The 21450-nt window shown below is 45.7% G+C and overlaps 2 protein-coding genes and 1 pseudogene across 3 annotated transcripts in view; 1 reads left to right on the top strand and 2 right to left on the bottom strand.

Annotated features, from left to right (window-relative positions):
- Positions 1-892: 892 nt before the first annotated feature.
- Positions 893-6950, bottom strand: LOC105993620 (NKG2D ligand 2-like). The gene is made up of 5 exons (XM_013026933.1): positions 6560-6950; positions 3746-3997; positions 3052-3330; positions 2099-2188; positions 893-936 (listed from the first exon to the last, which is right to left on the bottom strand). Exons 1-5 carry the CDS (start codon positions 6948-6950, stop codon positions 932-934), a joined length of 1017 nt encoding a protein of 338 aa, XP_012882387.1. The 3' UTR covers positions 893-931.
- Positions 6951-7189: 239 nt separating this feature from the next.
- On the bottom strand, positions 7190-8899 carry LOC105993644 (annotated as a pseudogene). Its single transcript, XR_001175469.1, has 2 exons — positions 7823-8899; positions 7190-7278 (listed from the first exon to the last, which is right to left on the bottom strand). The product of XR_001175469.1 is annotated as a UPF0609 protein C4orf27 pseudogene (transcript).
- Positions 8900-12944: 4045 nt separating this feature from the next.
- Ppp1r14c (protein phosphatase 1, regulatory (inhibitor) subunit 14C) overlaps positions 12945-21450 on the top strand; it is a 111294-nt gene continuing 102788 nt past the window's right edge. The window contains exon 1 of the mRNA XM_013026932.1: positions 12945-12968. Coding sequence (XP_012882386.1) covers positions 12945-12968 — 24 coding nt within the window. The remainder of the gene's footprint in view (positions 12969-21450) is intronic.

Raw genomic sequence — 21450 nt, 5'->3', positions numbered from 1 at the left:
GGTGTTAAGAATATACTGAATAAAAATAACAAAGACTGGAATGAAAATCCTGAGATGTTGAGGTTACAGTATTTCCTTGGATCCTTGAATCTCAGAAGACATTAAGTAGCACCCAAGCAATGGAGGAAAGGGGTGTGGCTACCATGGTGGTCAGGAGAGTTAAAGCACCAGGCAGAAGAGTCTGCCTTACAGTGACCCAGGGCGAGGGCTAATGGTGATCCTCAAATGAGAAAAGATGGAAGGTCTACTAAATTCTCATATTGATCTTGAGGAGCAGAAGAGCTGGGCTGAGTGTGAGTTTGGCTGGAGGCTCCTAGATTTGCCGTTTAACTTCCTTGTGCTTGAGAACTGAGTTTCAGGCGGTGCTTTGGCAAGTGCTGGACATGGAGAATTACCTCGCTCACAGCACCACGGGCTCATCAGCTTCTTGGGAGCATCTTCAACTTTTTTCTTTTTAAACTTGTACAAGGCCTTGAACTCTGGCTCAGAGAGCTGTCCCTAAGCTCCTTTTTTTTGTTGGCCGTGGGGCTTGAACTCTGGCCCTGAGTGCTGTCCCTCAGTTCTTCAGCTCAAGAGGAGAGCTCTATCACTTGAGATACAGCTCCACTTCTGTTTTTCTGGTGCTTTACTAGAGATAAGAGTCTCTCAGGGTTTTTGCAGCCGCAGCTGGCTTTGAACCGTGATCCTCAGAGCTCAGCCTCGTGAGCAGGTAGGATGACAGTTGTGAGCCACCAGCGCCCAGCCCTAAGCTCCTATGGCCCAAGGCAGCACTCTCCCACTTGAGCTACAATGCCATGGCTTTCTTTGCTGATTAATTGGAGGTAAGAGTTTCATGGACTTTCCTGTTCCCACTGGCTTGGAACCTCACTCCTCAGATGTCCTCTCAGGTCTTTTTTTTTGCATTCTGTGTTATTTTGGCGTTTGGCATTCTTCATCCTTTATAAACAAACAAGGAAACACATGACTGCAAGTTCCTGAGGAAACCTTGGGTCGGTGCTTCTGAGGGACCTTTCTCAGTCACCCCATCTCAGAGCTCCCCTCACTAAGTGTCATGTGTCTCCCTCACGCATCACCTCCGCTCCTTACAGCCATTTCCCATAACCCACATTCAGCTGCAGGGCCTCTTATAGATTGTAGTGCTCAGGCCTGAAGCTGTAATGCCTGACTTGCTCCTTGATCTACACTCTGCTCTAAGGGGTGGTCAGACCATAGACAAGGGTCTGGTTTCTGGTTGCCCTGGCATTGGGGCAACCACTCACCTGGGATCCACACAGCTCTGATATCATGACCCTGTCTCCACCTTGTGCATTCCTGGTCAGCTCAGCTGGGGAAGCACTTGATACCAGCCACAGCTTAATCCCCTCTGTCTCTGGGGTTAAATCTGCTCTGAGGAGAGGCCACTGAGCTGGTTCAGGATAGAACACCTCCAGGAGGCTGGATGCCAGGTGGCTCCTAGATTCCAAGAGTCCCCGTTGGTCTGGTTTCCTTCTAGCCTGAGGCTGGGCCAACTGGACTCTCAGCTTCCTACCTCAGCTGCTCAGACTTCAGGCCACATTGCATGGGAGTGCAGCCCTGAACTACTTCTGCTTCTGAGTTGGGTCAGGAAAGGCCTTTCCAGTTGCCTAGCTTGGGAATGAGACACTGGCCACCCTCCTGTTCATCTGTAAGATAGAATCACCTTCATGTCTACACATCAAGGACAGAGCTACCACGCTGTTATGACTCCCATTGGATATTTTCCTTTTTTGTGTTCCTGTTGTTCCCTCACAAGTATCACTGGACCCTCACAATTGGGCATCTGATGTGAACTAATTCTGCTCAGCCCTTTTAGAATCAATAGGCCATATCTTGGTAGAGCCCCTCCCTTTCCCACTGCTCTGTGAGAGGGACCATTGCTGATGTTGGCACTGAATATGCCCAAGCTATTGCCACCAAGTGCTAGGAGGTGGACTTCTCCTGTCTCCTGTCAGCATGAGAAGAAGCATTGAGAGACTGGAGTAGGACACTAGGATTTCATTTTTACATCCTCAGTCTTCACCTATCTGTCCCTCTTTCCTTCCCAATTGTGGCCAGAGCATCCGTTAACTCAAAGACTCACCTTGGTTGACAAATAAGGCGGATAAGGCAAGGAGTAACACAACATAGATGCTGAGTGTGATTCTGGTGCATTTGTTTGGGGTTGGCTGAGCTGAAATAGAAACAGGAAGGTTAGTTCTTGTCTGGTCTCCAGATCTTAAGTGGCAGGTCACTAGCCTCTGCTGCCTCAAGTAACTTAGTAATATCTGTTTCTACCCTGCTGTTCTGTGGTGGCTGGTGAGGCTGGTCGTGAGGGAGAGAGCACTGCCTACTGTTCTGAAGGAGCTCATGGGAGAAGCCAGAGTTGGAAAAGTAACCTATGTTGCCTTCTGGCAGAAGAGAGCTGAGCCATGAAAATGGTGGGAGAGAAGGGCCTCGGGAGCTGCCCTGGCAGGTAGTTCTTTTGCTTAAATTTAATTTGAGGGTTTACAGTTACAAAAATAAGGTATGAGTACGTTTTTTTTCAAGCACTGTGGCCTCCTGCCTGGCTTTCTCCTGCCTTCCCTCCACCCTGGAAGGTGACTCTGAAGGCTCTGTGGAAATGGATCAGGGGAGATGAGAAAGAATAGTGACTCTAGGAAAAGGCACCAATAAGAGGAGAGACTTGGAAGAAGAAGAATGTCCCAAGCCCAGAAGCAGCGAGAAATCCACAGTGGATGGAGAATTTAGAGAAAGAGGGCAACACAGATCAAAACAAGTGTGGGCAGTGAGAATGAGAAGTCAGGGAGATAAGAAGAGAAGAGATGGGAGGATTGCACCTGTGATCATTCCTCCAAGGAAAAGTCACCATGAACCATCACGTGCCTAGGTTTACGAGCGCGCTCTCTCTCTCTCTCTCTGTCTCCTTCCTTCCTACTTTCTTTCTTTCTTTCTCTCTCTCTCTCTCTCTCTCTCACACACACAAACACACACACACACGTCAGAAATATGTCATTTGAAGAGAGTTACCTCTGTCTTCTGCTCATGCCAAATTACCTGTGGGCTGCATTTCCTCCCAGGGACCCCAAAACTCCTTCAACCAGCTTGCACAGTCTCCTACTAAGGTCTTGTGGAAGAGGTCAGTCACAGACCTGTCTTCTTCCAAAATCTTTTTTATCCAGCTGGATCCAGGATGGACCTCTGTCCATTGCTGGGTGTTGGAGTCAAAGTGGAGGGGTATCTGGCCATTGTACACTAACTGCCAGAACCCACTGATTTTTCCATTGCCTTCAGGCTGACAAGACATTTTGCCCAGTAGGGTGCAGGGATCTTCTCCTGGGAAAGAGATGGAAAGAAAGCAGACGCTGGTCTTGACAAATGTGTTCCTTTCCCTCCTTCCCTTCCCTGTCTCCTCTCTCCTCCTTTCTTCCTGCTACAGAGTTTTGAACCCCTGACCTCCCACTCTAGCTTAGCTTTTCAATTTATTGGAGATATTTCTGCTGGGGCTAGCTTCAAAGCCAGATGCTCAGATCTTAGCCTTAAAATTGCTAGAATTATAGGCCTGAGCCACCAGTGTCCAAGCTTTCTCTCCTTGTATCTCTCCTCTCCTCTATTTTCCACATCACAGCCTTCATGCTGGACTTGTTGGAATTAACATCTAGTTTGTTTTTTTTTTTTACATGAAAGTCATGCATTCCCTGTATCTGCCACCGTACCTGCTCCTTCCTTCTCAGGACCATTTGGAACTTACCCTTGGTTGTACCAGTCTCTAATTTAATGTGAGCCAGTTGCTGTCTGAGGATGTCCCCTACGTCTTTCAGAATATCAGGTTGCTTTTGCCAGGCCTCTGTTTTAGTCACTTTCATCCCGAATAGACCCACAGGACTGCACGTGTCATTGCTACTGTTGTAGTAAAGGAATGTATGTTGATCCACTTGGCCGTGAGCTTCAAACCACCACTGATTCGAAACAACAGTGATATTATAGGAAAGAGAGTGAGCATCTGTGGGGGAAGACATACAATGAGGTTTGAGATAAAGAGCAAGAAATCCAGAGACACCCTGTCCCTCAAGACTGTGAGACCAAGAAAATCCCTCAGGAAGTTGGAGTTGGCAAAAAAGGAAAATATTGACATTCTTTTTGGTCCTTCTGCACTAGTAAAGTGTAGATCCTCCTCCATGGTGTGAGAGGAAGAGAGGGCCCTGCCTGCCCAGAAAGCATGTATTCCTGTTCCACCTGCCCTCTCTCTCAGGCAGATACCTGTATTCATAAGCACAGGATATTGGCATGGAAATTTCAGGTCTGCTATGTCAAGCAAAGTTCTGAGAAGGGCATTGCCAAGTGGACAAAATATGAAACATGTCTAGAGACATATCCAGTCCAATCTGCTCTATAGGAAGGCATAGAGGACTGCTGCTTACCAAGCATACAAAGAATAGCCAGTGAATGAAGTGCTTCTGTTTTTGAAAGATCAGTGAACTGAATACCTAGGGCTGGTGGTAGGAGATGGCAGTACAGTCCCAATACAAAGACCCCAGGTAGAGTGCTCAATCCACATGGACAATGGGGAACAATGGTCGATATAAAACAAGGCTGGCTGTAGCCAGGGGCCTGGTCCCCAGAGGGCTCTGCCAAGGTTCATAGAATCCAAATTTTCTCAACATCATAAGTCTGCCACAAACCCAGATATGGCTACATAAGAGGAGTTGAAGGCAAATCCCAGAGATGGGTGATCAGGAAGCCAAGGCTGCCATTCCCAGAAAAGCTGGCTCCTGTGCCAGGTTTCCAGAAGTGATCCACTGCTCATACAGACCCACAGTTCTTTCTCAAGTGGAGAGCAGGTTCACAGAAGGAGGAGCCTTCAAACCCCGCCCCCCATCAATAAATGCTTCTTTCTGGCTCACTGCACTGCACTCATGCACTAAGGCTCCAGGGCCAGGCATGAACTTTCCAGAGGCTGTCAGGAAGGGCAACACTGTAAGAACTGCAGGCTTTCCAGGCTAGAGACTCTGCTCCTATAGTTTGGAAGCAGCCACAGGTAACCCATGAATGGCTGATGTGTCTGCCCCTGCCCACAGGGCCCTGTGACCCTGAGAGGTGTGTGCTGGGTAATCGTGCTGTGTGGAATTCGTGGCCATTGGTAAATGGACAGTCCCACCTGGTGTTCAGAATCCTGTGCCATCTGCCACAGAGATGTGTGCAGCAGTGCAAGCGCCTGGCATGGCACTGGGCTGGGAGACAGGGGCTGTCTGGTTCTGGGGAATGAGTGGACACAGCCTCAGCGGCACCATGCTGAGGTGGGCTACTGCCTCTCTCAGTCATCAGGCAGCCTGGCATTCTCACACAGCGAAGATGGCAGGAAATGAGGACATGGAATGTGATGTAGGAGCTTGAATAGTCAGACTTACCACAGTAGGTTAAGGGAGACAGGCAGGGATCTTCTCTGGGACAGCACACCTAGAGCAGCCCCTTACTGCAGAGCACAGGACTGAGATTGCCCTGTACAAGGAGTCCCAGGTGGCACAATCTCACCTCAAAGTCACACCTGTGGCTCACACCTGCGGCTTCAGGGTGTGCCCACTTTGGCCCAGATGACCCAAGGAACCCACTGGACAGCCAAGGAGACCACAGTGGTCTCAAACAATGGGAACTGTTATGTCCTATCACTCAGGCCAGCCAAAGCCACAGGCAGCACAGGGGCCCTGCTGAGTGGCCACCCACACTCAGACCTTGCTAGACTCAAATCTGAGTTCAGGAGACTAGGGTCCCAGTTGAAGCCAATGCTCACTCCTGTGACCCTAGCTACTCAGGAGGCTGGGATCTGAGGGCCAATTTTGGAACAAGACTGGGCAGGAACGAGCATGAGACCTCATCTGTGATTACTAAAGAGCAAAGAAGCCAGCTGGAAGTGGTGCTGTGGCTCAAGTGCTAGAGTGCTAGCCTGGAGCAAAAGGAACTTAGGGACAGTGGCCAGGCCCTGAGTTCAAGCCTGAGGACCAGCCCCAAAAAGGATGGGGGGATGGGAGGAAGGGAATTCAAAGGCAAAGACTGCAGGGGGTACCCTGGAGGTTGTGGCCCTGTGTGTAAAGGGAGAGGAGATGGGAGGAGATTGTCCAGCTGTGGGTAATTCACATCTCCTGCCTGTTCATATCCTGTGCTAGGGATTTCCTATCCACAGTAGAGCAGAAGGAAGATGCTGTGTTGGTGTTTGTGGGGAGAGGCGGCGGGGTGGGGGGGGCCCTGGGGACGCTGCGGTGAGGAGGGTGGTTCAGCTAGGGGAAGGAAGGGTCTGGCCTTTAAACTTTCGTTTTGCCCTCTCCTTTGCTGTAGCCCAGCCCCCCTTACTCCTGGGGTTCTTTCCCTGTTACTTTTCTCCATGGCTGCTCAGGCCGGCTGCTGGCGGGCTGGGCAGGGCTGGGCTTGGGTCGGGTGGGCGCGCGGGGAGGCCGGCTGGGCCCTGGCCTGGGTGACAGGGGCCCTAGGAGTCCTGTAGGGGGGCGTGGCGCAGCCCCACGGGGAAGACCACGCGGATCGCACCCATTCCCGGCTTGGGACCTGAACTCACCGGCCACATTCCAGCAGAGCAGCCCGCAGAGCAGCCGCAGAATCCAGGTGTCCCGCGGTGCGGATCCGGAGTGTCCCGCGCGCGCCATCCTGGCTTGTTTCCCGCGCCATGGTCCGCTGACCGCGCGCGCGCCTGAAAGCGCACAGCGCGCCTGAGCCCCGGGTCCCGCAGGCAGGCCCGGCCGGCTCGCGGCTCCGGGGCCCTCTGCTCGAGCCCGCAGCTCCGTGCCCGCGCCCTCTCCCCACGACCCTCCCGTGTCCGGCGTCACCCAGGCTCTGGCGAAGAATCTGGAGAGTTCTAAGGTCTTAAGGGCGCCAACCCGTGGAAACTCCGTCATCTGTGCAGCTTCCTGATTGACTCTCAGGGCGAAGGACACTCCCAGACACGTCATGCCCAGCCGTGCGTGCCCAGTGTCCAAAGGTCACACTCTACTTCTTCAGCTCTTTTTTGGAAGCCACCACGGTACGCAGCAGCAGCAGCAGAGCCAGGACGGTGTTCTGCTGGCATGGACCCTTGTTTTACAACTTCCTTGGGCGAAGCAGTGTGTTATTCATCATAACTACCACAAAACTATTTCTCTTTTCTTTTCCTTTCTTTCTTTCTTTCCTTTCCTTTCTTTCTTTTTTCTTAGTAAATGTTTCCGTTTTTCCATTTATTTTCCATGTTCCTTAAAAACAACCCCCCGTAAGTCTGATATGGCATTTAAAAATATTATACACCTGTTGGAGACCCGAAACCTGCCTAAGAATGCTCTGGCCTCTTTCAAACACCTAATTGACAAGTAGCCGTTCTCAGAAATTCCAAGGTGTACATTTAGATAACTTCCTAAAGCAAACAATATTTGGCTAACCATAAATATTCCCCCAGCCCTAAGCAAACAACATTTGACTAACCATAAAACTTCTCTTATCTCCAGCCCCAAGCAGAGGGCGCCTGGCTAACCATAAATGTCTCTTAAAGAAATAACAGGAGATACCTTTAAGATGAGCACAACAGCCAAAAGGATAAGCACGACCCATCCCTGACCCTGGGACTTCTCACCCTTGCTTCTGCAAAGTTTTTTTCATTCTTTCCTTTCCCCTGTCCCTTCGGGTATATAAACCCTGCCTCACTTTAATAAAGCAGACCTTGACGCGACTCAGAACGGCTCTGTCTTTCTTAATGCGCTTGGTCTCGATCCTCTCTTGCCCCCCTTGGTTCTTTCAGGAGGTGCCCCCTCGGATCCCCCACAAAATTACCTGGCCTGCTGGACGGGTCATACACCAAACAGAACAAACCCTCATTTATCTTGCAAGTTGGTCTATGTTCTCTTTATTTCTGTTTGCCAGATGATCTTCAATAAGTTCTGCAAACAGGTTCCTCTTCAACAGATTATATGCCAGAGGTAAAAGTTGGCCAGCAACTTTATGAAAATAATGTGAACCGTAGCAAAAGAGGTCCATTCCCAATTCAAGCCCCGTGCCATAATCACATTCATCATTAGCAAGCTGTACAAAGGTCATCATTTCCTGAATAGGAGCAAATGCCTTTAGTCTCTCCTCATCATTTGCACCCTCAGCAATTGTCTTGCAAATTCTCTTAAGGTCAGCATCTGTTGCAGGGAGCTCTCTATATCCAACATCATTTTTATCTACTGGGACAACCAGGCTTGCACCATGAAAGGTCTTGGTAACAACTTTTTTGTCTCTCTTTTTCATCTTCATGGTTCTCTGTTCCAGTGAGTATCCCAGTTTTCTGGCTGCATCTGTGAGTTTTTCATCTGTGCTTTTCAAGAGGCTGGTTTTCTTTTTATCAGTTGCTTCTTTAAGTTTTTTCATCAAAAATAATTTGTCTGCAGCAAACATCTTATCTCCACTTTGAACAATTACACAGTTCTTCTTTGCTTCATTTGTACCAACATATACAGGAAGTTCATCAGGAGAATCTCTGAAATATCCCATGTGGTACTGAGTTTTATTATCTCCTATAATAATGGAACTCCAGAGGATCATAATAAAACCTCCAGTGAAGATTAAAATTTAAGTCTGTGGATTTTTTCTTTAATTTATGTTTTCCAGCAAGGATATCATAAGGACCCACTAATCGAAGTCCAAGGCTTGTAGAAAGTGAATCAGCTGGGTTTTCAGGATTAAGTTCTTCACAAAACTTCCAGAAGTGATAGAAATCTTCAGGCTGAGAAAGCTTATAATGATTTTCTATTTCTCTTCGAAGGTCACTGGAGATGTCAGCTTCACAAGATTTACTTTTCTTTTCTTCAACTGTCTTTTCACACTGCTGTCCCTCTCTGCCGAGCCGAAGCTTCCCGCTGCCGCCTCTGCCACGGCCGCCGCCTTGGACCATCCTCTCTTTCCTTTGTTTGTTATTTCTTTTGTTTTCTTTCTTGTTTGTCTCTTTCCTTTCCCTCTTTCTACCTTTTTCTCTCTTTCATTTTTCTTGCTCTTTTTTGTGTCATTCTCTCTCCCTCCCTCCCTCCCTCCCTGCTTTCCTCCCTCCCTCCCTCCTTTCCTTCCTTCCTCCCTCCCTTCCTCTCTTCATCCCTTCCTCCCTCTCTCCCTCCTTTCCTCCCTCCCTCCTTTCCTTCCTTCCTTCCTTCCTTCCTGCCTGCCTGCCTGCCTGCCTGCCTGCCTGCCTGCCTGCCTTCCTGCCTGTCTTCCTGCCTGCCTGCCTGCCTGCCTGCCTGCCTGCCTGCCTGCCTGCCTGCCTGCCTGCCTGCCTGCCTGCCTTCCTGCCTGCCTGCCTGCCTGCCTGCCTGCCTGCCTGCCTGCCTTCCCTTCTGCTTTCCTTCCTTCCTTTTTTCTTGTGCCAGTCCTGAGGCTTGAACTCAGGGCGTGGCTACTGTCCTGGAGCCCTTTTGTGCTCAAGCTACAACTTGTACCAGTAGAGCCACAGTGCCACTGCCGCTTTTTCTGTGATTTCATAGGAGATCAGAGTGTCAAGATGGATCCTGCCTGGGCAGGCTTTGAAAGAAGATTCTCAAATCTCAGCCTCCTGAGTAGCTACAATCATAGGTGTGAGCCACCAGCACCTGCCTACAATTATTTCTTATCGCTCTGTGTCAATAATCATCTTCTCCAATGACCATGCCTGTCTTTGACTTTTTCTTGCCTCATTCTTAATGCTATTTAGTTTAAAAAATCTTTGAGTTTTTAAAAAAAATTTCTTTGTTAAGTAATCACATAAATTTCATAAGCATAGCTATGCTTAGCTAAAGTCACAAACACATTTTACCTTTCACAATGCAAATTGCCCTTATTTTGATCTACAAAGCTTATGAACTGTACAAACGTTAACAACAGAACTATTTCTTCCAAATGGGGTGATTGTTCCTTTCTTTGCTTTTGCACAGTGTCAGCTGTTCCCTCGTTCTCTCTCATTCCCTCCCTCCCTCACTGCCCATGAGTTGCTTAGTTCTCTTTCCTCAATGTCCAGTGCAGCTGATGGACTCCTCTGCTGTATTTTTCACCCATTTTCCTCCAAATCTGTGCCTTTCTCCTAGCTTCCCGCAGATGTGCATGTGTATACAGCCTGTATGGGGTCCAAAACATAGAGTCACCTAGAAACTACACGACAACTTAAGAAGAAGTCCTTCATTTCTTTTTCTTTTTGGTCCAGTCGTGGGGCCTGAACTCTGGGCCTGGGCACTGTCCCTCAGCTCTTCAGCTCAAGGCTAGTGCTCTACCACTTGAGCCACAGCGCCACTTCCGGCTTTTTTCTTTTTTGCTTATGTGGTGCTGAGGAATCGAACCCAGGGCCTCATGCATGCAAGGTAAGCGCTCTACCACTGAGCCACCTTCCCAGCCCAGGTCCTTTATTTCTTGAGTCCTGTTTACTTTGTTATATCTCATTCCACTTTGAAAGTAACATCAGCATATCAGGGAGAACATGTGCTGTTTGTGTCTCTGATCTAGATTATCTCGCTCAATATGTTTTATTCTAATTCCATCCGTTTCCCTGCAAATGCCATTAGTTTGTTCTTTCTAATGACTGTGTCATATTCCATTGAATATAGGTACCACCATTTTTGGATCTGTTCATCGGTGGTGGGGCACCTGGCTTGTTTCCATATTCTGGCTATTGTGAACAATGCAGCAATGAACATGGAGGTACACGTGTGCTTGTCGTATCCACCCCTCCCCCCACTCCGCCAAAGTTGTAAAGTTCGTTTTTATGACAGAACGACTTGTACATCTCATTGTTGCAATGGGTCCACCTGTATCCCTAGTTAAACGATTTGTTTTTTCCCTTCCCCTCCACAGATTATACCAACATCAAATACAGTGAAAGCAGGGGTTATACCGTGGGGGAGGGACATACAAAGCAACAAAGAAATCATCTTACAAATAGGTTAGAAACAATTGCATGAATGAAAAATCATTTGAATACTTATCTTGGGGTTCATTTCACCTAACATCAACTTGCATTGCTTCTTTTGCCTAGAATTGCTTTGGCTATTCTGGGTCTTTTGCTGTTCCTTATGAATTTTTGGATTGTTTTCTGTTTCAGTAAAGAATGTCATTTGGACTGAATTGCATTGAAGGGCAGTATGGCCATTTTCACAATGTTGCCATTTTCACAATGAGACACCTAGGAAATCTCCATCCCTTCATCCTAAAGGCCTAAAACATGTATAACGTCACACCCAAAAAAATTTTAATACTGATTTATATGTGCTCCACAAGGAAACAGACTTTCCACTTTACTTTCTAGCCTGGCTTGACCACCTGCTCCCTGGAAGAGGATCAACTAGGTGAAGAACTGTCCACCAAAAAGCTATCCATCTATAACAGCTTCACAAACACCACACTGTGGCTCTTCAGAGTAATGATGCAAAGCAATGGTGAGGAATTTACTTTACATTGAAACCTCATTCCTTCCATAGCTGGTGCCCACCCCCCCCCCAAAAAAATGTGATAAGCCAGGAGCCGGTGGCTTGCACCTGCAATCCTAACTACTCTGGAGGATAAAGGTCTCTCATTTCCTGTTGTCCTCTTCGATTTCTTTCTTTAGATTTTTATAATTTTCACTAAATAGGTCCTTTACAACTTTGGTTAGGGTAATTCCTAGATAGTTTATTCTTTTGGAGGTTATTGTGATTGGAGTTGTTTTCCTGATTTCCTTTTCTGCTTGTATATTGTTGGTGTACAGAAAGGCAACTGATTTTTGTGGGTTCATTTTGTATTCTTCTCCTTTGCCAAAGTGGTTTATTAGATCTAGGCATATGGGAGTGGAGTTTTTTTTGGTACAAGATGATGTCATCTGTGAATAGGGATAGTTTAATGTCTTCTTTTCCTATGTGGATCCCTTTCATTTCCTTCTCTTCCCTTATTGTGCTGGCTAAGGATTTCCTCTGAGTGTTAAGGAAATTTTTGTGTTTGTCAGTAGTAGGAATTGAACTGGGTGCCTCATGTTTGCTAGGCCAGCCCTGTACCACGTGAGCCATACTTGAGTCCAGATTTAATACCATCTGAATACTCTCTTCCCCTGTCTTCTTGTGTAAGGATTCTTGTTCTGATCTTCCTCTCGGCCCAAAAGACACATCCTCCTGGTGATAATGTTCAGTGTGTTAGGCATGGCTCCTCCAAGATTAAGTCATTTAGGTTGATTTTTTCACAATGGTTGGTTCAATCATTTGTCTTTTAGCCATGGTTAGGAAAGAGGAGGAATATGGGGTTGTGAACAAAAGAACAAAGATGTGGCCAGCAGTGAGCACAGGTTGATATCATGATTTGAGTTCAATAACAATATCAGTTAAAGGCTGGGAATGTGGCTTAGCGGTAGAATGCTTGCCTTGCATGCATGAGGCCCTAAGTTCAATTCCTTTGTACCACATAATGAAAAATAAATGCAATTAATTTAAAATAGATCAGTTCAGCTATATTAAGTTAAAGCAGAATATTAGAATTTTTACTTCACTTGTTTTGCTTTTTTATGTGGTTATTATGAAATTGCATATGGGCCTAAATTGTGGCTTGCACTGGATTTCTATTAGATCACAGATCTATAGTTTCTGTGTATTTTTCTTTTTTTCCTCCTTGAATCTGCTTGTATATAAAAATTTGGAAGCAAACAGCACCTTACTGAAAGCAAACAAAAACCTCAGATCCTTACAACACATCCTAATGCCTCATACATTTAGTAGTGGTAGAAATAAGCCCCTTCTCTCTTTCCTGCCTATCTTCTTTAGGTCTTTCACACACGTGTGAGTCTCTTAGAATCTACCTCAGATTTCAAGAGGACAGGACTTGACCTCAAGATTTAGGTCTGGCCCTGCAGTACCACACTGGCCAGTCCTTGGGGTCCTGATTATAGACTTCAAGCACGTTCATCTCGCTGATGTCACATTGGTTCCTGGGCCTCACAGGAATTAGCTGCCTATAGGACCCATATGGGGTATCCGCAGGCTCTCCAGGTAAGGCCCACTCACAGTGGCATTGAGCTCCTTTGGATCCTGGAGTAGTGAGTGCTCATGGTGGTGTACACCCACCCAAGCACCCAGGACCTCTCAGCCTCAGATGTTGTCCTACATGATAAGGAGCCCTAAGACAATCAAGGGGAGGCGAGTGGCGGTGGTGCCATGTCACCTGTGCCTCCTCCTCCACGGGTTGTTGGTGCTGATGGGGATGTGGCTGTTGCTCACTAGTTCCCTTGTTCCTGGGTTCCTGTGAACTGAGGCTGTGTCCTGCAGCCACTTTGAGGAGACTGCATGGAGGAAGGTGTCTGTGTGGGCTGAAATAACATGCTTCAGTATGTCTGTCCTCCTGAGCCAAATCTTTCTCTGGTCCTTATTCACAGGAACTGCCCTGGCTTGGCTGCCTTCAGCTCTGGCTGTTTCTGTGTTTAGGGTCTGAGAGTCTGTGGTTTTTTCCTCTAATTCTATTGTATGTTTCTGTGGTGTCTCATTTTTGGGCAGTCCTATTGTTGGTACTTACGGCCTCCACTTCCTAGGCAGGGACTTTACCAATTGAGTCTTGCCTCCATTTCTTCTAATTAAATAATTAACTTGTGGTCCTGGGGCTTGAATCCAGGCCCTGGGCACTGTCCCTTTGCTTTCTTGCTCAAAGCTAGCACTCTATCCTTTGAACCCCAGCTCCACTTATGGCTTGTTGGTGGTTAATTGGAGGTATGTGTGTCATGGGTGTGGCTGCCCGCACCCCGAGACAACACGAAGGGATACCCGAGCAGAAGAACGGAGAAAAGACAGAGAGAGGCAGGGAGCCAGCAGGTCCAGGACGCATGGGCCTCTGAACTTCGAGATCTCTGTAAGCAAGCTTATTTATTTAGTTCAGTGCAGGGGAGGCCAGTACAGGTATGTGCAGAAAACAGGTTATCAATCCATCCTGTGATTACAACCATTAACCTGATGTATAGTTTGTATACATAGTGACCGTTAACTACCTTATTGTTAACGAGCAGAGGAAAGCCATAAACAGTTAACTGTAACATAGACATTCATCTTATCCCCAAGATCACAAGCTTTCTAGGGTCCAAATGGCTCTAAGTTAAACATCTTAGGGTCCAGTTAATAGTAACCGGTGGCATCTCTACCTCTTACCTCTTTCCTGGTCCTACTCTCAGAGTTCTCTACATATGAGTTTTCCTCTCCTGGATGGTTTTGAACCTTCACTCTTAGATCTCAGCTTTCTAAGTAGCTAGGATTATAAGGCTGAGCCACCAGTGCCAGGCCTGTTTCTTTGAAATAAATCCTTGCCAAAACGTATGCCTTGCAAGACTCTCCTTTTGTGGGACTCCTTGAGATGCTATTGAATATAGATCTCACATTGTTGTAATATGTGTGGAAAGTGGGGTGCTGAGGGACCCTGTCCTCCCTCTTCACATGATCACAGCTGGCCCCTTTCCTCTACCTCTCTTGCTATAATTTGGAAGCTGCCAAGTGGCCTGGAAACCACGGCAGACACGTCACTACCCTCAGAGGCCTCTGTCTCTGAGAGGAACTGCACTCCCAGAATGGGTGTGTAGCCCTGCCCCCACTTCCTCAAAGCCAGTGAGGTCAGGACCTACATCAATGCGTCAATGCCGCAGCCTCTGCCAGAAAACCAGAAAACTGCTGTAGGGCGTGCCCACAGAATCATGGACGCCTGCCCTCTGGGCCACTTCCAAAATATGTAATGATGAAATAAAATTGACACCCAGGAATGTGGTTTGCAGAACCACAGTCTAAGAAACACAGTGTCACTTCAGTGTTGTCTTTTCTTTTTGTTAGTCGTGGGGCCTGAACTTTGGGCCTGGGCTCTGTCCTTCAGCTGATGGCGGCTAACACTCTACCACTTGAGCCACAGCACCACTTCTGCTTTTTTGGCTTATGTGGTGCTGAGGACTTGAACCCAGGGACTCATGCATGCACTCAACCATGGAGCCATCTTCCTAGCCCACTCAGTGGTTTTCTAGTATGGACTGAAGGAAGAAGATGGGAACCAATTTCTCCTCCATCCTGGGGACAAGGACTTGGGATACTGTTTCATTATAGTTTTGAAACGCAGAAAGCAACATTGTCTCTTGCATATTGATTTATCAGATGTACCTTAATACATATATACCCACACCTCTCCATAGCTACATACCTACCATTTGTCTACATTTCTGTATATATGTACACAGTTACTAGAAAAGGTAGTAAGGTAAGTAGTGATTTTACACACAGATGGTAGAACCAGTGTGGTGTTTCAAATGCTATTTGTGTAGCAGGTAGCACCTGTGTTTTCTTTACCTCTCTCTCCAAGACTTCTTTTTTGTTGCTGTTGTAGATCATGGGGCTCCAACTCAGTACCTGGGTGCTGCCCCTGAATTTTTTTGCTCACAGCTAGTGGTCTACCTCTTTGAGCCACAGCTCTACTTCTGGTTTTCTGGTAAATAATGGGACATAAGAGTCTCACAGACTTTTCCTGTGAAGGCTGGCTTTGAACCGCGATCCTCAGATCTCAGCCTCCGGAGTAGCTAGGATTACAGCTAGGATTACAGCACCCAGCCCCAAAGACTTTCTTTCTCTGTGTATTAAACAGGTATAAAGACAATGATCCCCTCAAAACAACATTGTGAGGCTCACATGAGATGGGGACACATAATAGACTTAGCATAATACTCGTGATTATTGCCTTCATCAATCCCAACTCTGTGATGAGGGAGCTGAGGTTGTAGGTAGTGAACACAATTCATTTTATATCTTGGAAACTCTCTGAACTCTGGGTCTTGAGTTCTTGGCCTTTCAGATAAGGTAGTCCTACCATGACTTCCTAACTTCCTGACTTCCTCCAGAGTTTTCCCTGGAGGAAATGAGACACAGAAAGTTGTTGATTCAGCATTTTGGGGGAGCAGGCTGGAGAGTTTTGTCTCCACGTATTTGTAATTCCCAAAACCCAAATGCTAAAGTTCCCCCAAATTCCCCGTTTGAAGCTTTTTAGCACTCTCAAGAGTTCACTGGCAAAAATGTGTCCCTGACTACTAATGACAAGATAAACATCTACTCAAATGGTTTATAAAACTATGTGTGTGGAATGAACCTTGAACAAATCTCTGTTTTTAGAGTTGGATTCTTTCCCCAAGGCATTTCATTTTGTGTAAGCAAATATATCAAAATCCAAATTAGGCTGGGCACTTGTGGTTTATGCCTATAATCCTAGCTACTTAGCAGACTGAAATCTGAGGATGGAAGCCAGTTTGGCTAGGAAAGTCTATGAAAATTCTCTTCTCCAATAAACTGCCAAAAAGCTGGAAATGGAGCCGTGATTCAAGTGGTAGCCTTGAGCAAAAGAAGCTCAGGGATGGTGCCCAGGCCCTGAGTTCAAGTCCCAGACCTAGCACCAAAAAAATCCCAAACCCAAGCCCCAAAGCAAAACCAAAACAAAAGTGCAAACAAATCCCAAATTGGGAACATTTCTGGTCCCAAACATTTCAGGCAAGGGGTGCTGTTATTGCTATTTTTTAAATGAAGTATCACTATTATTTTTTTGGAGGGGGAGCTTCTCAAAATATAATTTAAAACTATTTTGTACCAGTACAATATATTAATTTTACAAATGTAAAATTTTATCAGCTGTTAAAGCATTTGCAAAAACCACACATTCTACTTCAGCTTTATTGCACAATATCTATAAGAAAATAATTTTTAAATTAGAAAACATAAAAATGCTTTCAATATAGAAGAGATGATCTGATTTTAAAGACGATACTCTATAAGAATGTCTACCCAGAAAATAACAAACTTTCACAGGTTACCAAGAGCTGGACAGATGCTTCAGCAAATCCGGTAGAAAGCTCTGTTTAAAACCAGTCCAAGATACTTAATCCAAACTGTAGCATCATTCTTCATTAGAAATCTAAGACACCGTATTGCTATTATTTTTAATGAAGTCTTACTATTTTAATTTGCCTCTATATGCTGCCTGAAAGAAACATGATTAAAAACCACCAGGAGATCCTTCAAATGGAAAAGAGGCCAATAACTGGTTGCTAAATTCAAAACAAACACCAGGGGGCATTTTAGTCAAAGAAAGGAAGATGGACTATTCAGGAAGGGACAGTCTGGAAATGAGGCTGGAAGATGTTGTTCAGTCTGCTGCTGAGCATGATTGTGCCACCCTCATTTGGGTTGACATAAAGCTTAAACAAAGACGTAACCAAAAGTCCCCCCAATTTTTTTTTTTTTGCCATGAATTCGTAGGCAATCCCGAGTGCATCTACAATTTTAGTGTGAATGAGAAAAAGTCAAGAATATTAACTTTCACACTACTTAGGGGAGACAAACCCTGGAAATAAATGAACTTTGTGGTAGTAGACACAGAGTGACTGTAACCCCAAGGAAAATTTGGGCTCAAAGAAATGTACATTGGAACTTTAATAAATGTTGGGAATATATATTTTCTTTGCCAGTTACATAAATTCGAGGGGAGGCAGATGAATACCTTTATGCAAATGATATTTTATAACATAATAAATGACCTGCTAGTTCAGAAATAACGACAATCTAAACAAATAAAGCCTCTCCTAGGTAACAGCTTTCCATTGACTATTGATCTCTCAACATTGCACTTTTAGAGAATTAGGAAATCTTATTGACTCTAACAGTAGCTGACATGAGCTTTGAGATACATGGACATCCCAATTCAGATATATGAAAATTTAAAATCTGAGCAGAAACTATGTATTGTGCATTATCTACTTGCACAGAAGCAAGTACTGTGACGACTATCACATTTTTTTTTTTGGTCGGTTGTGGGGCTTGAACTCTGGGCCTGGGCGCTGTCTCTGAGCTCTTCAGCTCAAGGTTAGCGCTCTACCACTTGAGCCACAGCACCGCTTCTGTTTTTTTGAGTTGTTTACTGGAAATAAGAGCCTTATGGACTTTCCTGCCTGGGCTGGCTTTCAACCGAGATCCTCAGATCTCAGCCTCTAGAGTAGTTAGGATTACAGGTGCAAGCCACCGACTCCTGGCTTATCACATTTTTTTTTTTGGGTGGGCACCAGCTATGGAAGGAATGAGGCTTCAATGTACAGTAAATTGCTTTGCATCATTACTCTGAAGAGCCACAGTGTGGTTGGTGTTTGTGAAGCTTTTATAGATGGATAGCTTTTTGGTGGACAGTTCTTCACCTGGTTGATCCTCTTCCAGGGAGCAGGTGGTCCTGAGCCAGGCTAGAAAATAAAGTGGAAAGTCTGTTTCATTGTGGAGCACATATAAATGTACAAATCAGTATTAAAATTTTTTCTGGGTATGACTTTATACATGTTTTAGGCCTTTAGGATGGACGGATAGAGATTCCCTAAGTGTCTTACACTACATGCACTGTCATTTGCTGCTGAGTGACTAGAGAATAATAAACTACAAGGTAGCCTAGAGCATTGACCTAGACAGTCCATTTGAGTAATAAATATGTAAAGGATAAGTCTATGTTCTGCTGAAATGGAGGGATGGCTCAAATGGTAGAGCACTAGCCTTGAGCAAAAAAGCCAAGTAAGAGCAAAAAGCTCTGAATTCAAGTCCCAGTACCACACACACACACACACACACACACACACACACACACACACATGTAAACTATTGAAATTATGGAACAAAATGCAGAACTATTTATGATTTTGTCTTCTAGCAGGCACCAAGAGCTTCAGAGAAATTACTGTCTTGCAGAGGACTGCTTTGGGTTAGATATTTTGGTTGTCAGGAGTAAAACAAATGTTCACTCATGCCCTTCTACCAGTGATACTATTTTAGGAGAAATATTTGAAGATCAGATCCTTGCTTAACACTCTCATATCCAGAAGAACCAAAAGCCAAAGAGAAACCCTTATTTATGACTCAAAGTTGGCTTTCTATACCTGTTTTTTCAATTTACCCATGGATGTGTCTTTTTAGCCAATTAGAAAAGTCAGAGAAGGTGTGGTTTAATGACCCTAGAATAGTCCATGATTCTAGTCTCTGCTTGGGACTGACTAACTTGGGACTCATGCAAGAAATTTGATGGCTCACACAATTTCTCAGCAATAGAGAAACACATTTAAAAAGAGAAAGCTAGGGACTGGTGGCTCATGTCCATAATTCTAGCTACTCAGGAGGCTGACATCTGAGGATCAATGTGCAAAGCTAGACTCAGGAAAAATCTGTGAGATTCTTGTCCCCAATTAACCAGCTAAAAGCCAGAAGTGGAAGTGTGGCTCAAGTGGAAGAGCACAGCCTTGAGTGGAAAAGCAAGGAAGAGCATTAAGCCTTGAACTCAAGAACAAGGAAGGAAGGAAGTAAAGGAAGGAAGGAAGAAGGAAGGAAGGAAGGAAGGAAGGAAGGAAGGAAGGAAGGAAGGAAGGAAGGAAGGAAAGAAACAAGCAAGCAAACAAGCAAGCAAACAAGCAAGCAGGCAAACAAACAGGCAATCTGAACAGTTATCCTTCATGCCTTATAAAGGTGTTGGGAAGATCAACTCAGATAACATGGGAAGGAATTTGAAGTGCTGGATAAAGAGAGCCTAGAGTTGAATAAAGAGTGCAAGGTAGAGGTGGCGAGCTAAACAAGTAGAATAGAGACTTTGGCTGTTCCAAACTGGCCTGTGGTGGGTGAGTTAACAAACTACTTAACTCTGCTAAGCTTTGCTTTATTCTTCAGCTAGAAGCTCCCTCTTCATTCTGGCTCATGAGTGCTAGAAATACGTGTTGCACGCTAAGGGGGATAGGTAAGAGCTGGAAAGTACCACCTAAGTGCATTCACCACTGTCAAGAAACCGGAATCCTCTGGTGCAGTCTCCTTTGGTGCTGTGTGTATGTTCAATGCTCTGCTCATCATTTGCTCCCTAATCTGCTCAAGAATTGTCGGTGGGATGGCATCAAGAATGTGAAGTCTTTCTTCACTTTCTCCCAACTTGTAGTCTAGGCACTGAGGCTTTACAAAGTTAAGTGCTTTACCCTTTTTCTTTTTTTGTCAGTTGTGGGACTTGAACTCTGGGCTTGAGTGCTGTCCTTCAGCTCTTCATCTCAAGGCAAGCGCTCTACCACTTGAGTCACAGTGCCACTTTAGGTTTTCTGGTGGTTTATTGGAGATAAGAGTCTCATGGACTTCCCTAGCCTGGGTGGCTTTGAACCACAATCCTCAGATCTCAGCCACCTGAGTAGCTAGGATTACAGGTGTGATCCACAGGTGCCTGGCTAAGTGCTTTACTCTTGCATCTAACTATCCACAGGATCTTCTCACCCATCTGCCAGACACTCACCCTTGTTTAGGACACAGCTTTGGGTCCCATGTCTCCAGGGATCACCAGCTTAGCAATTTCCTCCTGGGTATCTGGTGACATGGCTGCATATTTTTCTCCAGTATCTGTGCCTCTGTCTCCCTTGATGGGCTGAGAACAACCATGAAGGCTGCACATGAAATGTGAAAAATTATGAAGAACCAACTAAGTGATGGAAGAGAAAAACATTTAGGAGTGGAAAGTCCTCAGTAAGAAGTAATCTGGCTTATGATTGCCTAGAACTCCTCTACATCTGTTAAGAGTCTTGGCCTCCACCCAGCTGGTTGGAGCTTGGACATTACTAAGACAAGATTTATAAAGGGGAATATGGATCCTGCTGACTCTAACCCAGTCAACCCTGAGCCTCACGGTGGAAAGCATCTTGGTGAATCAGTGTCTTAGGAGGAAAACATACAATTTAAGTAGGAATCAATGAGTTTAAAGCTAGCTCATTTATCAGTAATTGCTTTCAGCCTCCCATAATGAATTGCATACTAATGAATTCTGAGTGCTCTTTAGAAAGTCAGCAAATATTCTACAAGCTGTGCTGATCTTAGGGAAGATTTGACCTTCTTCAAGAGTTCTCTCCTTGCATGAGATAAAGTAACTAGGAGTGGCAAGAGGCCTCCTCTGAAAGGCTGAGAAACATTTGCACCTGGAGGCCGGTACTCAAGGTCAGTTGGGGGCCAACTGCGACTTTTCACTCACTGCCCCAGGTCAGCAGAGAAGAGCAGAGCTTGCTTCTGATCGCAGCTGCTAGCAACAGTCCAAGAGAGAACAAATCACTTGAATGGTTTTGAACTGTGGGCTCTTTCTATTGTCAAACTTGCACTGCTCCAAGTGAACAGATGATTTAGTTAAAAAAAAAAAGTGAGGAGGGGCACCGGTGGCTCACGCCTATAATCCTAGCTACTCAGGTGGCTGAGATCTGAGGATTGAGGTTCAAAGTTAGCCCGGGGAGGAAAGTCTGTGAGACTCATCTCCAATGAACCCCCAGAAAACCTGAAGTGGCACTGTGGCTCAAGTGGTAGAGTGATAGCCTTGAGCTGAAGAGCTGAGGGACAGCACCCAGGCCCAGTGTTCAAGCCCCTAGAATGACCAAAAAAAAAAATTAGTATGAGAAGATTTGCATCCATTCCAGCTAGCACAGAGAATCCCCTACTCCAG

The sequence above is a fragment of the Dipodomys ordii genome, unplaced genomic scaffold (assembly GCF_000151885.1).
Source record: "Dipodomys ordii isolate 6190 unplaced genomic scaffold, Dord_2.0 Scaffold98, whole genome shotgun sequence".
NCBI classification, from domain to species: domain Eukaryota; kingdom Metazoa; phylum Chordata; class Mammalia; order Rodentia; family Heteromyidae; genus Dipodomys; species Dipodomys ordii.
The sequence above is the reverse complement of the archived record's forward strand: the minus strand, read 5'-3'. Positions and strand labels throughout refer to the sequence as shown.

Excerpts from the sequence above, each read along its gene's own strand:
- LOC105993620 (XM_013026933.1), bottom strand. The coding sequence starts at position 6,950 with ATGACGTGTCTGGGAGTGTCCTTCGCCCTGAGAGTCAATCAGGAAGCT. Across the intron at positions 3,998-6,559 it reads GCTCTGCTGGAATGTGGCCG|ATGCTCACTCTCTTTCCTAT; the intron begins GTGAGTTCAGGT and ends CTTCCCCCACAG. Across the intron at positions 2,189-3,051 it reads GGAGGAAATGCAGCCCACAG|CTCAGCCAACCCCAAACAAA; the intron begins GTAATTTGGCAT and ends TTTCTATTTCAG.